The 13,532-nt window shown below is 47.6% G+C and overlaps 2 protein-coding genes across 2 annotated transcripts; both read left to right on the top strand.

Annotated features, from left to right (window-relative positions):
- Positions 1-3,389: 3,389 nt before the first annotated feature.
- On the top strand, positions 3,390-5,477 carry ETH_00028245 (uncharacterized protein; the record flags this gene model as incomplete). The annotated part of the gene is made up of 3 exons (XM_013380323.1): positions 3,390-4,214; positions 4,460-4,838; positions 5,104-5,477. The coding sequence occupies 3 exons, from the start codon at positions 3,390-3,392 to the stop codon at positions 5,475-5,477; spliced, it is 1,578 nt and encodes a 525-aa protein (XP_013235777.1).
- A 1,156-nt stretch (positions 5,478-6,633) lies between these two features.
- On the top strand, positions 6,634-11,760 carry ETH_00028240 (uncharacterized protein; the record flags this gene model as incomplete). Its single annotated transcript, XM_013380322.1, has 10 exons — positions 6,634-6,979; positions 7,107-7,517; positions 8,030-8,299; positions 8,403-8,429; positions 8,551-8,622; positions 8,728-8,799; positions 8,893-8,958; positions 9,063-9,233; positions 9,624-9,785; positions 9,917-11,760. 10 exons carry the CDS (start codon positions 6,634-6,636, stop codon positions 11,758-11,760), a joined length of 3,441 nt encoding a protein of 1,146 aa, XP_013235776.1.
- Positions 11,761-13,532: the final 1,772 nt, after the last annotated feature.

Raw genomic sequence — 13,532 nt, 5'->3', positions numbered from 1 at the left:
ATATTGAGTTTCATCTATTCTTTGCAATGTCCGTCTACCTTTCATACTGAAATCAATGGGGAAAGACAAATACTGAGCAGTGTTTCAGCTTAGTTCAATTTCAAGTGTTCCGCCGATGCTCGAACATTGTTGACGAGTTAGTTTGATTGTTGGGTGTGATTGAATTTAAAAAGAATACACTTGTGTAAAACCCACTTAAACTACTTTTGGTGGCTTCTATAGGGGTTTTGAAAAGCGTCTGAGATGCAATCAGTCGTCACCCCTTCTGGCCTCCAGTGCTCAATTCTTCTGTGTATTAGTTTAACGCATTGAAAACTTCGTTAGATAAGGCACAAATTTTCAGTTGAAGTTTTAAACTCAATATTTTTTATTTGTATTCCAAGATTGGGCCGCGGCTACAACGGTCAAATGCGATTTCAGCTTTGCTTTTTCGTTCCTGCTGCAAAATCCTAACCTCCTTGTGTGGTTCTTGTCCTGCTTTAGGATTACTTTACTTTTGTCTTCAGTAATTTTAGCAGGTTAGAAACACTTGAGATATTAGAACACTAAATTCAGGGGAAGCTGAATGAATAGCCCTTGCAATGATCAGTGGAACATTGAGTTATGGGGATGCACGAGAACCACTCGCAAGAAGCTTAATGCGCAGCGTTTGCACTGGTGAGCTGGGGTTTAGGCATGCAAGTTACGATATAAAGGTTTACTTTTGACGATACGCATTAACAAGGAATCGGCGAGTTTGCATTATTTTTGCGGAAATATGTAATGGCATTCACCTGCCAAAAGATACCACCGGTCATTGCTCTGCGCCTTCTTCTGCCAGCAAGCCATGCAGGCGCAGTCTCGTCAGGTCATGTAGGGCTCTGTTTCCCAGCTAGCTCCGTGCACTCGACGGCATTCCCTTCAATAAAAGACAAGAAACTGCAGCATATTACTGATTCTGAGTATAGCACAGGACTTAACTTTCATCAATAAAATTTCGATCCCGTCATCAACTTTACAGTCCCGTGTTCAGATAATGCCTATTTTAGGCTCCGTCGAGACACATCACTGTTGGCACAGGGCAGCACGTCGCAGCACTCACCGCGACCAATGCAGCGCACGCTTGACTAGTACAGCCTCCTCTACAGTAGTGCTTCATATGAAATTGGGCTCCTTACAGCGAATATATATCCAAGGCCAATGCGTGACCTGTTCCTCCCTTTACTGGTTATTCTCCAAACTACTGCTATATACATCAATTTAATCTTTAATTATGAACCTACGCTGCAGCCAGAGCGGTGGCGTCGCTTCAGGACGCCGTATGTCCAGGCTGTCCCCGCAAGGGTGCTTGGTATGGGCGGCGAAGTTCGTCGTTATCTAGCGTATAGTTCCCTTCCAACGTACCTTGTCCTTACTATTTCGAGTCCCATATATAGCTAGAACTCAATCCTAGTATGCACTTAAGATGGAATGACCGGCCAAACTATAGTGGGGAGAGCATCGAGACCAGTGCCCAGCACAAAGAGAGCCCTCAGCTATTCCCTCTGCGAATTCGCTGCTTTTCATACCGATTAGTGTCTCATTTATTTGACTAATTTGATTGCTTAACGGGGATTGTTCTGGTGTATATCAGTCTAGTTCCGGAGACTGCACGGCTGCGTCGAGGATCCTTCGGGTGAAAGGAGCCGAAGAGCAAAAGCTTGAAGAATGTTTCAGGATCCCCCATTCTAAGCTCCCAAATTATTCTTTCGCAGTAGCTATTTTGAGCGTAAAGGCGCGACGCCGTTGGTAACATTGAGTGATCTGGCGGCAGCAATTGAAACGTAGCAGCGCTGGTGCTCACTTGGCCTACTGTCGGTGGCGAACTGCAGCCAAGGGAACGGATGTCTTTCGTTTCACGTGGTACATGTTTTTGTCTCGCTGGAATACTGGAAACTAGAGGGATTGCACCATATCCTTTGGGTGACAGCCATCTTGGACCAACACGTCTACTCCCTACACGACTTCGGGCCCCTTCCTCGTCCGCGTCTAACCCTCTCCAAACAATCGGCTCACTCTAGAAAGAGCTTGAAGAGCTGATGAAAGCCCTCTTAATGCGCTTCTTTGTTTGCTGAGCGAAGGCTTTCCTTCCCTTGCCTTCAACGCCTGCCTGAAGGCCCGCCCTGGCACAAACGATGCGTTTCCCGTTCCATTCTTGCGCAGCTAGCCCTTGCATGCAGTGCGCGAGAACTTTATAAAGGCAGTCGCGGGCGTCGATATGCAATGCATCACTGGGGCGCGAAGTAGCTATGGAGTTTTGCCGTCGTCGAAGGTCGCCTAACGAGGATGAACGAGCGGGAGTCTGGAGAGAGGCGCCAAGGGTAAATGAGATGCTGCTTCTACGAATGCACACCATTTAGATACTGCTTTAGACTGCCATAAAGGGAAATGCAATCAACTCGCAGGGGAACTTTCGGTAGAAAACCATATGAGAGCATTGAAGAAGGCCCGTGCGACTCTAGTCGGTTACGGAAAACGTTAATGATACCAGTTTTTTCTATCTTTGGCGCTAGCTCTTAACATTAGGATTCACAACGAAACTGTTTACTCTTTTTGTTTTGGGTCAGGTGGACGCGCCGGCATTAGAACGGCGCGAGCTTCCACGGCTACTACCGCTCGCAAGCTATTTCACTCGAATTCATCACAAAGAAGGCTGGGGAGAGTACATATGCTAATAATAAGTACGCTTGTACTGACCGGCGTTGTTGAAGCATTCTGGTGCCACGGGAATAGCTCGGCCCTCTCTATCAAGGGGTTGGGGCATTTGGAAATACATGGTACCTGTGTTACTAAATACTGCCAAAAGCTATCTATATTGTAGTAACCACGAAGGTGTTGCGCCGCAATAGTGGGCCGTCCGGATTCGCGCAGCGTGTATACACCGCCAGCTATGAGGGATGAGTGGTGGCAGGAACAATCGACGCGTTCGGCGTCAAAAGCCTTTTGTGTTAGGAAGAAACCTCTTTTGATTTCACCATCGTGCTAATTTGGTTATTTCAATGCTTCGCTTATTTGCCTGGCAATAATTGTGCATTCGCATGCAGCAGCACAACAGGAGGCCAAGGCCCAAACTACACAGGAAACGTGCTACGGATCCTTGCCTTTAGCCAACAAATTTAAGCTTATTCTGCATTTAACCGGTCCTTCTGTGTTTCTTGAAAACTTGGTTTTATGTTTTGTTCGTTCATTGGCCGATTACTTTCGCACTGCTGGCGCCGTCAGACATGACGTCGGCCCGTCCCTTTTCCGTAGCCTGTGGACCATGGGTGTTTCCGTAATAACACTTGCATATTCATAAGGGAAGCTTAAGATTAGGATTGTGTTCCAGGAGTGGCCCAAAGCACATAGGTTGGAGCTTCTATCCACAATAGATGATGGGGGAATCATCTAGCTGGAGTGAGGGAATGCTGAAAAGCAGGGGGCTGCCAAATTCTGACAATACGGATGTTCAGCGTAGGCAAAGCTTTGGTCCTACTGCTTCTCAAGAACAAGAAGGGCAGGCTGCAGCTTCCATCCCCCACAGTGCAACTCCATATGCACCGAAAGATCCATCCCAGGAAGTGGACGGCTGGAGGAAGCTACAAAGTAATGCAGCAGTTAGCGCGAAAAATGAGGAGCCTAATTCTTCGCAGAGAGCTTCTTGTGATCAAGAGGGAACTGCGTGTGATGCCAAGCCCGTAACATTTGTAGTTCACGCAGCTCCAGCTGTGGACCCTCTCATAGGTGAAGTATTCGTGTGCCCACAAACTCTGGAAGCTGTTTGCTTGCACCGAATGTTCGGCCTTCCTATGGTTATCACATGGGAAAAGATTCCCATTCCATCTTCACCGCAACACTTAGGATCTCCCAGACATTCGTGGTGGCCACTGGAAGGTGGTGGCCCCGCCCTTCCTGCTGCTGTAGACCCGAAGACAGGCGCCGTATTAAGTGGTATCCAGCTGATCGAGACTTTAAGGTCATTTGCCCATGCTCATATGCGTAAGCAGACAGTAGACGGAGTTAACTGTTGCCAAAGTGCCCCTAACGAGCCTGGGAACGGACCGATGAACGCAGAGAACAGAGATGCAAGAGGTGGCAGCTTACCTGATGATGTTCTTTGCATTGGAAATTGTGACGCGCACACTTGTGAATCAGTGGAGAAGGCGATTCGTCTCGCAGTCACTGAGCTTTTGCAGCAGGCTGTCCAGACAGCACTGGTAAGCAGCTGCCGTCTCCGTAGCAACCAACGAACTCCCAGCTCACTTCAGTGGGACAGGAACACTTTGCTTTTAATTCATCCTGCTGTGTTTGAGTTATTTCGATGGTGAACCAGCTTCATTAGGAGAGCCTTTAAGACTCAAGGAAGAATGCTCAGAAATCAAGCAACACACACGAAGTTTCACCTGGGCGAAGTGGCTAAATACTCATTGGGGGAATGCTGTGTCTTGTGCTGCGCCTGCAGTGCTTCTACTTATGGAAGGATGAGGCAACATTTCGCGGTTTCACGAGACCTCTGCACAAAAATACATTAGGTTTTGTGTACGGGAGCTACTACTGCTGGGTTATGAAACGCAGTGCTTGCAGTTCTAGAGTAGCTTGCAGAAGCCCCTGTGCATTACCAGAGGATTTGAAACGGCAGTTCCCAAGCTGTGTAGACAGTGATTCGACACACGAATTGGTTACATTGGAAGAGCTCTCGGTCATTGACAAGCTCCGCAGGGCCCTCCGCGTTGTTGAGCAGCTGCTGCAGGGAAAGCAGTATTTAGGAGGGTACAAGGCGAGTGTGCTGGACGCTCTTGTTTTCGCACACCTGGCAATTCTGTTTTCTTTGCCGCTGCCCGGTATGTTTTGCCCATTTCGTATGGCCCGCAGTGCAGTCTCACCGCAACGAAGTCCTTGGAGCTTGCATGTTCTTTGTGTGTGGCTCGCTGTATGCGCTCTTTACTACTTTCACTCGGTCGAAGGATAGCTGTTTTTAATATAGCATTTCCTACTTAATTCGGGCTAGCGGGCCTATGCGACTCTTCAGCCCTTTTCTCGCACCAGTTTGCCTGATTTTCCGTTGGAGCCAAGCCAGTGGTTTCTATCTTCTGTTTGTTTTTTCAGATCACCGAGAGCTGCAAGCTATGCTTTTGAACAGGGGGAGCTTGCTTCATTACTGCCGTAGGGTGCAGGAGGTTTACCGTATTTGGCCAGAAGGGCCCTCGTTTCTTTTTGGTGTCTTGTCACTTTCTGACGTGGCACGAGGAGCTTCACTGCGTGTGCATTCTTGGCGACAGAAGCGGATCAATACACTTTATGGAAGTTATGACGACGATGAGGAGGCCAGCAAAGAATGGGACATGCAGCGCTTTTTGTGGTGGTTGGGCTCAGCTGCCACGTGCGCTGCTTTGCTTTTAGTTGCGGGCAAGACTCCCTTTCGCCTGACGCAGAAGCAGGTTCAGAGGGACTCTGAGGTTGTTGATGAAACTTCCGATTAGTAACGAGATGCCAGTGAAGTGCGGGCAGATTACCGTTTCCTTGGTGTTTCGTCAGTGGAACTTTGCTACACGGGACAATAGTTTTTGGTTCTTTTATATCACTCCTGAGATGAAAGGCGTACGTTTTAGGGCGCACGAGCAGACGGATGTCTTTGGTGACTGGATGGGGGCGCTGGGTTGCACGATAGATTTAGCATTCTTGCCATTCTTCGGCGTTTTTGACCTTGCTGTATTACGTACTTTAGAAAAAGAGCATAGGGAATTGCCAGACCAGCGTCCTTGCCTTATAGCTGGTGGACATGTGCAAAGCTTCTGGGGTGAGTGGGAAGGCATTGCACAGGAGATACGTGGCGGGATGCCCCTGCTGCAGAAAGCAGAAAATCAATGAAATATGTATACTATTTCTGCCTTATTGCTTCATGGCAGGGAGCAGCAGTAATTACGATTCACTACGGCTGCGTCAGTGCTGACGTTTCCGAAGGCTTTGTATGGAATGTCTGTTGGGGAAGATTGGCGGCTCCTTCTCTACCGAAAATCTTTGTTTATGCTCAAAACTTGAAAACGTGGTGGTTAATTCCAAGAGAAATAAGTTAACCACCGCTTTAGAAATCATACACCGAGACTGCAAAACTACGAGGTCACAAGCGAACCAACAGAACCCGGTGGGCGTGGTCCAGGTCCAGCTGGACAGCTGCACCAGCGACGAATACTGTCTTCTGACAATGAAAAATGCGTTTTAGATGTGTTAATACTTGAAAACATGGAGTTTTCAAATGCCCTCACTTAGTTGTCGATCACAAAGGGTTTGCACGGAATATCAGGCGACCTGACTGCTTATGGCGGTCGACCGACTGGTGGCCTGTGGCTTCGATGATCGGTTATCAACGCGTCCTGGGTGTCAAGCTAGCACTACATTTTCCAAATGTTCGCAGTATTGGATTACCTGCTTTTTATCTTTTCGTTTTTTTTTGTCGGCCATATTGATCTCTACCGCATGACTGGTACTTCGCTCGGCGGTGTTATTGCCAGTGGATATTTCATCAAATGAGGCCGGAAAAAATTGCCGTAAACGTGCCAGCAGACAATGATGCAACTAGAGTATCTCCCTGTTATCGCGGCGATTCTCCCTGCGTCCCGCAAAGTCTTAAAAAAAATCATGATGCTGGGACTATTCAATATCTTTTTGCTGCCCGTTTTGCTCTTTGTATTGCCCTTCAAGGGGGCAACAATAAGCCTGGCAAGCAGCTTCACATTGACACCAACACAAAGATTTGAAGGGCCAACTAATATACCGACTGCTATTCTCTCGCTGGACTCCACAGTAGAGAGTCTCAAGGGGAATGAGAGCTCGAGTCAGAGCGGGCACCACACAGACTTCTTGAGCCTCATCTGTCCAGCAAGTAGCCTTTCCCCCGATGTGACGGTGCCACCAAGTCGAGATCAAAACATTGAGGAACTGGAACTCATGCTGCTTGACAATGGACTAGAGCAAGCTGCGAACAGTGAGTTCACGCGAGAACAACAAAAATGTTCTTCCGTAAACACAGTATAGCACTGACTTTCTGTCCATCTAGAAAATGTGAAGAGACATGATAATGTATTTTAAAACATGTAAATCGATTTTCTCAGAACTCTGGTTGGCATTTTACGGCGGAGAAGCGGCTTCTACTGCGCCCAGCGTGGAAGAATGGTCCACCAAATATCTCGAAATGCTCAAGGACATAGATCTTCCAGCCGAAGAAGGAACACCTCCTGCAGCACATAGATCACAGCTTTTCTTTCTTCGTAGCATGCTGGCGAGTGGCTCGGAGGTACCTGAGGAGAGATCAGGCTTGCAAGAGGCACTTTTGAATAAATTGCGGAGCATAGCTGGCGTGGCTCTTGGAGGTAGTGCTATTGGAAATCATCTCGGGCATGCACATGAGTCTGTCCAAGAAGTGCACCAGCATAACCCTCTGGCGAAAAATAAAGCCACGGAGCCGACTGCGTCACCGCTCCCGCGCTCAATAGTGCCTATAGTAGGAACACGCAACCCATTTTGTAAGTTTTGCCGATCAGTATAGCTGCTTGCAGAATCTGCTCCTTCACATCCCACCGTTCATCTCGAATTGAGTTCACTGCGATTTGATTTTTTACAGTATTGGGTCTCTTCTGGAACCTGTTAATCGCATATACAGGATTCGACTCCTACTTTGGAGAGGGCGGCGCCACTTTGCCATTTTTCTCATGGCCTTCATTGCTCTTATCTCTTGGTGGACAAAGCAGCTATCATCTAGATGCTATGTGCTCAGTCAAACAGCGCACATCTCGGATCGAAAAACTTGTTCCAGGGAGGCGCAGGCGGGCTCTTCAGCGAGCACGAGAGCAACGGCGCACCTCGCTGCTTAAGCCTTCGAGCCATCGCACCCTTTGCGAATTATCTGATCGTCTTATGTCAGCTCTTAGTGAACGTAAGTACACGTTTAATACTACAGGAATATTCCAGTAGGCAGCAACTGGCTCAGTTTATCTGACTCGTGAGCCATTATTTGCTTTTGTCGTCTGGTTTACAGTCGTTGTGGGACAAGTCAATACACTTGTAGAAGCAGGAGCACCAGTCGAGCCAGGGATGCCGCTGCTGCATAATATGAAGCGACTGCACACCGAAACCTGCCTCCCTAGCGCAGACGGCAGTGTGCACATCCCTTGTGTTCTTGAAGAATCAAGCCTTTTTGAAGAATCACACGAACTAACAAAAATCAGCGATGACTTCGATCAACAAGTTCGGCACAGTGCTCGTGCAGAATCGCTTAAGCAGGCACATACGACGATATCGGGACTTGGTACGTTGGCCACTCATAGCTCCAGTGCTCCAACGCCTTCAACAGACTATTAACAACATGCCATGTTCTCAATTTTGAATCTCTTTGCTTTTTTGACTTGCAGGGGCATTGGATTGCAAGATTAGTTCACGTGAGCTCAAAATTCGTTTTGAAGCACTGAGACAATTTCAAAGTACTCTTTTTCATGCTTTAAAAGGTTTGACAGGCTCAAATTGTCATAAATTGCGAAGCATTGTTGCTTTTTCTCACAGACCGAGCAAAGAATTTTAGTGGGGCTGATTGGGGTTTGCAGCCTATTCTCGTCGATGAAATCCTTGAACAAGGTTAGTTTCACCTGACCAGCAGATTAGATTCACGTGCGTCATTTAAGTTGGCAGAGAATTTCATCTGCATCATTGCATACATACGGATGCTGCATCATATTTCAGGAAAGGCAAGGACATTGGAACGTCTTAACGTGGCTGTTGCCACGATGCTTACAACATCATCTCTCGATTCTAGTAGGTTAAGTACTTGCTTGGTTGCATATTTTGCCCTTTTACCAGATCCATGAGCTACAAACCCTCTGTTCAACGATATACGCGCTTCTGCAGCTCCAAGCTACTGGCTTGCTTTCGATCACCGCACAGTGCAACAAGCCATTGAAGATCTAAAGAAAAGTGGGTAAAAGCTAGAAGATCTACGGCAGCCACATTCATTGCCTCAAAAAAACTTTACAGTTGGTCCCTCAACGATGCATGTGCTTCATGGGCTTGATTTGCAGACGTTTTGCAAATTTTGGGTTCGCTACGAATGGCATCCGTTGCTACAAGACTACTGCGTGGCTCTCTCGGTGAAATTTCACATGAAGAGTTTGAAGCAGTTGCCTCTCTCCTGCGCAACCTTGGCGAAACTACAGATGGTCTGCGTGCCGCTCTCGCCCTTTATTCGATATGTAAGTTGTAGTCCTATCACATAGACGGATATGCCAATACAGCGACACAGTTAAATTGGTGTGTCAACACATTGCCTTCTTTGTGTCAAAATCTACAGTGCCAAGTCGTCTCCCAGAAGAAGGACCACCAACCACAATGTTATCTTCAATCCAGATGATGCTTGGTAACAAAAAGGGTCCCCTTATGTTGGCTATTCAAGACACGTCATTCTCGAAAAATGTTGCCGAACTCGGTGCACCCTTGCCGAGCCCAACACACATCTGGGTATTCGCTTTTCTCAGCTCTCGTGAAGGTACGTGTACATCCTAAGCTGAAACTAGTAGATTCGTCTGTAAGGCCAATGGCTAATGCAGACTATGCAACGGAACTGTTTTTTATGGTCTCACCAGGGTATCCGCGACAGAAGGAAATCGCCCTCCAAAACCGAACGTGGGTAAAAATCTTGTACTCTCATGGGTTTGTCCCCGATTTCGTAAGAAACATCTATTTCAGGTCTACTGCAGGTGTACTAAAGCGAGCGAGAGAAAAAAGGATCCAGAAAGCTAGAGAAGGTGTGTGTGGTCAACGTAGAAGTCGGTCTGATGTTCGCTGCACGCAGCAGTTTCCGTGCTTGCCCGTTCCGTATTACTCTATACGTTAGTACGACTTGCGTAGCTGTCATATTCATTGCATGTCTGTGCAGTCCTGAGGGAAAATCTGCCTCCGGCTTTTTTCAAAAACCTTCTTCGCCCGTTCAAGTTTACTGCTCACAGCGCCGCCCTAATGCAGATTATCAACTTTCACTCGTTGAAACACGATGAAGCAGTAGGAGATTTGAATAAGCGCATCGGTGAAGGTCCTTCTCCCTTACTGCGTCAGAAGGCGGTCTCAGCTCTGATGGACGCGCAAATCCAGGCTTGGGCAGCACACGGATTGTCGTCCACCCTGCTCGAATCACATGTAGACTTCGCAACATTCAAGAGGGCATGGAGCAAAATCGACTTAAAGGGACTTCCTTTGCCAGATCTTACGGATTGGTGGTCGCGTCTTCATTATTTCGTGGTGCAGGGGCTAGAATCATACTTGACCCTAGAAAAGCATTTGGAGCCTTTAGAAGACACCGTGTACACACTGGCTAATGATTCACTCAACAAATTGAAAGCTGATGGTGGTCAAACTCTATTTTTTACCAGAGTAGCCTATAAAAAACGACAAGGCCCTTTGCGCCGACTTTGGGAAGGGGCAAAGAAGTCCCTCATGAGCCTGCTGTACCGCTCACCTAGCAGGCAGCATGGTGTTTGGTTTGGTGTGACAGTTGATTTTGATCAACTGCATGGTCTTCTTGATCAGCTGAAGGAAGTAATCGAAGCTGCACCAAGCCTAGGTATCAAAGTGAACATGCAAGAAGCACTATTGCGTGAAGTGGAGACGGAGCTTCGTGTCCAAGGTGCAGATGTTTCACGAGTACCTTTTCTGGAAGAAAGGAATATTGGAATGTTAGGTGTGCGCCGCGACTACGGCAGTTTGTCTGAGGCGGCTCGCGAAGAAGAATTCCAAGCTTCGATGTGCCTTGACCATTGTAGGGGCCTATGGCAGATGGCACTCAGCAGCATGCTGCCTACCATGCTGCGTCCAGAGACAATGCAGCGGTATGAAAAAGCTTTCGGCACAACCTGGGCACTCAAACACCTTTCAGATCCAGCCCTTGTAAATTCAAGACGAATGATCCTAAAGAGCGACGCAGCCCTGAGCTTTTTCGATTATTCAACTCCGAAAGAAATCCGTGAAGAACTCAAAGGACTGGAGAGCGGCCAAGCTACAATGTTCGCTTATTACATGCTATTTTCTTCTCGGGTCCAACAGCGTCTTGGTAACCAGTACTTAGGCTTGCATTTACGCCAGCAAGCTCCCTTCATGGGTAACATGCTGCTAGAGTGGATTTCAACTAGAAGGCGGCATGCAGTTGCTGCTATCATTTCTTCCTTTGTTCTTACTTTTATGGGCATTTACGCGGCCATGAGTTTCCTCGATATTCTACAGAACCTTACTGTTTCCGGAGCAGCGCCCCCATTTGACTGCGTTTGGAACCCTGTCTTCCAAGAAATGGCTTGTAATCCTGTTCCTGGCGGAGCAGCGCTCGGCACAGCGTGGGTAACAGCGCTTGAGCAGGTCTTTCTTATTGGACTGTTTTCGGGATCAGCTGGAGGAATGTCGCTCGTTTTAACGATTAACTCTGCAATCGCTGTCATTGTCAACCAGTCCAAGACGCTCATGCGTCTACAAATGTGCTTAGGATCAACTGTTATGGGGCTCCTGCGGAAAGGTACAAGCTCTTTTTCACGAGTCCGTCAGTACTTCGACAAACGCCGGGCTGTGAAGCGAGTTATGCTCCAGCGAGCGCTTGCTGGCATGAAGACTGGTTCAACTGCAACCCTTATGAGCAACTCAGAAGCCATAGAACTCGCAGACGGTGTCCTTGCCAAGCTCATTGGCACAAGCCGTGCCACTCTTGTGAAGGGAGCTAGACCAAAAGCGTCGCCAAAATAAAGAAAGGAGCCAATTAATTTTGTTATATTGGGGCAAAATACCCTTTTTTATGTTGCAAAAGGCCACCATAGGCCGCAAGCGTGTAGGCTTGCTTCTTAGGGTGCTCTCATTCAGTCTGAGTACCAGATTTTATTCCTTTTCGCGGTCAAAATCGTTAGTCGCGTGCTACAGTGTCGTGTCAAAAACAGACGAAGGCGGTTAGTCATAGCTGCAAACAGCTATTTCAGGCACGTGGTGGTTCAGCAATTTTGCAACCCGCCTTACGCAAATGGCCGACAAAATAATTTAGCTTCGCTGGCCGCATGGACGGTCGAGCTGAACCATCCCTTAAACTGATATATCGCTGGAACAACGAAGCATGAAATTGTGGCACGATGATAATCAGCAATTAACGACGCTCAGAATACCTGAATTACCACATTTCGAATCTTTAGCAGATACTGCAAGTAGTTATTATGGAGAGTCTAAATATTTTGTGAGCGGCAGGAATGCTACTGTTTGAGAAGCTGCGACTACTGATTCGCTCATGCGCAATAGTTGTTTTCATGCAGGAGTCATCTATAGCTGCACAGTGTGCACTCCAGATCCTATCCTCAATTTCACTAGTCTACCACGCCGCGGCCCGTCAAAAATATTCAACAAATTATGTGCAACTACACTGATTTGGTATGTCTGGAGTTTGAGTAAAGGCGTTTTATGGTTTGAATTGGGCTGCGTTTTTGATGGAGCGACCGAAGGACCTTCACGTGTCGCCAGGGGTGGTATGCAACGAAATGCCTAGAACCAGTTACTTTTTCCCACCCCTTCAAAAACATTCCCCGTGCTGCAGGTGTAGTAATTATGTGACTAACCGGGCGTCTGAGATGAAAAGAAACTGAAAATTTGAGTGCGGGAAGGAGCCTGCTGAAAATTACCTTGTCAACTACGCGGAGGCCGTGCTTCCAGCACTGCAAAAGATGGCAAGCCCGCATTCTACTGTCTGCTGCCACGGAAAAATTACAGCTCGAATCCTTCGTTCTTTGCGATATCAGAGACCATAGCTACAAAGGCAGCATCGTCAGCTACACCTTGGCTCAAGTCCTGAAGACACGGCAATTCGCTGAATGACAGTAATCCACTAGCTACAAGACCTGAGCGTTCAGGCTAAGAAAGAACTCGCTTTTAGTGGCAAAGCTACACTCTGCTGTATTTGCCACCTGCATGGGTCACGGGACACTTACGGCTAGTGCTTCTAGCAATTGTGAAAGAGCCACGTGGTTGGTATTGCCACCCTCGGAAAGGAAAGGGTGTAGAAAATCGGGGATACTGCTTAGTTTGATCTGTGGATGGGGGCGACAGATGCGTATTGTTGCAGCAGAGGACCCTGTTGCTGCGATATCCGTAGGAGAAGCGCAGATATGTTGAAAGGCTGCCAGAATGTTTCTTCGGCAAGGCTCCATAGGGGCCTGCAGCATGCACTCATATGGATGACTTTCGAATGGTAATTTCATCTAGCTTTTCCGCAGGAAACCCAGCGCGTTAGTTACTTGCTGGTGGCGTGTTCAATCCTTTTGCTAGCGGAAGGTTCCGGCTGAGTATTTCTGCGAAGTCCTTAGGGGAGTGCATCTTTCCTTTGCAAATACTTGAGGGACTACAGTTGCAGCAGGACAGAAAAAACATTCAATACGTGCTAGTAAAACTGGTGGACAAAACGCTCCGTAAGATAAGAAACACCACACAGAGTGTCGTTACTGTGTATGTTACCCATAGAAAATCTACAAGATCTGACGTGC

This window comes from Eimeria tenella, genomic scaffold (genome assembly GCF_000499545.2).
Source record: "Eimeria tenella Houghton genomic scaffold, Eth_scaff51, whole genome shotgun sequence".
In the NCBI taxonomy this organism is placed as follows: Eukaryota; Apicomplexa; class Conoidasida; order Eucoccidiorida; family Eimeriidae; genus Eimeria; species Eimeria tenella.
The sequence above is the reverse complement of the archived record's forward strand: the minus strand, read 5'-3'. Positions and strand labels throughout refer to the sequence as shown.